General features: G+C 42.1%; 1 protein-coding gene across 1 annotated transcript in view; it reads right to left on the bottom strand.

The window, feature by feature from the left end:
- Positions 1–6: 6 nt before the first annotated feature.
- Positions 7–1,509, bottom strand: part of SUDS3 (suppressor of defective silencing 3 homolog (S. cerevisiae)) — a 35,265-nt gene continuing 33,762 nt past the window's right edge. Inside the window, exon 12 of the mRNA XM_008580650.1 lies at positions 7–321. Within this exon, the coding sequence (XP_008578872.1) occupies positions 223–321 (99 nt within the window). The 3' untranslated portion in view covers positions 7–222. The remainder of the gene's footprint in view (positions 322–1,509) is intronic.

Here is a 1,509-nt window from a genome sequence, read left to right as displayed (position 1 = left end):
GGTGACTGACGTCTGGAAGAGGTCAAGGCAGGAAAGAGTGACACAAGGATGGAAGTGGCCAGCCACAGAAGTGCCTTGCAGAATCCACAACACTGTTGTCCATTTCCAAGGCCAAGCAGCTATTCCCAGTAAGTTAAAAATTTTCTATTAAGAAGAAAATGAAACAAGACAAAAATAAAAACCACTCCAGAAAAAGGATCAAGGGAAGAACACTGCAGAAAGTCAAGCCGCTGACCGCCGGCGGATCACAAAGAGCCCACGCTGAAGCTGGCCCAAGTAGATCCTCATTTTAGTGCTGTCACTTGTCTTCCGAACCCAGATCTGCAAGGAAGAGAGAGAACAAGATGAGAGAGACTGAGAAATACTGAAGAAAAAATCTTCCGAAGCATTAAAATACTTTCATGAGTTAGATGTGGGCAGAAAACTGGCGACCTCTTTCTCAAATGAACCGTTTCAACTTGTGAAGGCTTCACAAGCACCTCACTGTCCTTGGGCCAACCTAAAGGCACACCTTGGTATAAGAAACAGGTATCAACCTTGAACTTATTTCTCCCAGCCATTTCTCTCTCAGATCTTTGATTAAGAAAATGGAAAGCACAACAATCTTGGGTTTCATTTCTGCCTTGATCTTAAGGACTCCTTTTGATTTGGTTTGATTACAATGTTATCAACACTTAAGAGAGATATATTTATAAACATAAACTTCCAATTGAATTTGAAAGTATTTTTCTTGCCCCAAGGGACTTCCATATTATACAGCCTTTCAATACTCTGGTTTCCTGGTAATGAAGGCTAATGGTTGTTACAGAAAAGGAAGGAAAAAAAATACCAACAATAAAAAAGATACCCATGAGTGAGGTAAGGCCCAATTAGGATCCTGAGAAGGTTGAATAGCTTAAGACAGCCCTTCCCCACTCCTCACCACATCCCTCTTCCACAGACGGTATCAGATTTCTGGCATTTTATAGGGCAGATGCATTCTTCTGCAGAACTGAGAATGAACTCTTGCAGCAGGGGGACTGCCAGAGCTGACAAGTTCACTCAATAATTGGCATCCTAGCAGCCAGGATAGGAAGGAGAGCTGCCACCTCAGTCGCCTGACACACCTGGGCAAGGGTTACTGTGCTCTTACTGTGTGCCAAACAATGAATGTGCTGATCAAGCTGAGCTTTTCCATCCTATAAAGTAAGGACTATCCTCGGCCCCATTTTATAAAGAGGAAACCAAAGCTCAGCAAGGCTGAGTTACTTGTCCTGATGCGAATTCTGGCACCTGACATTAAAGCCCCTTGCTCTTCTCTACTAATCCAGTCCCTGACTCTTCTTACCCATCTCTCTGTAACATATAATTAAGTGAAGCCAAAAGCACAACTTTTTTGAAAGGTCTGCATCTCACCCATATATACAAGTTTACAGCTCTATCTCCTCCTTCTCCAACTCAGTTTTCACATTTTAAAAAAGCTTATTCTCAGTTTCATCTCAATTTCTTTAATGTGATTATTGAGCAACA

The sequence above is a fragment of the Galeopterus variegatus genome, unplaced genomic scaffold (genome assembly GCF_000696425.1).
Source record: "Galeopterus variegatus unplaced genomic scaffold, G_variegatus-3.0.2 Scaffold2137, whole genome shotgun sequence".
In the NCBI taxonomy this organism is placed as follows: Eukaryota; Metazoa; Chordata; class Mammalia; order Dermoptera; family Cynocephalidae; genus Galeopterus; species Galeopterus variegatus.
Note: the sequence above shows the minus strand (reverse complement) of the source record. Positions and strands in the feature narration are given on the sequence as shown.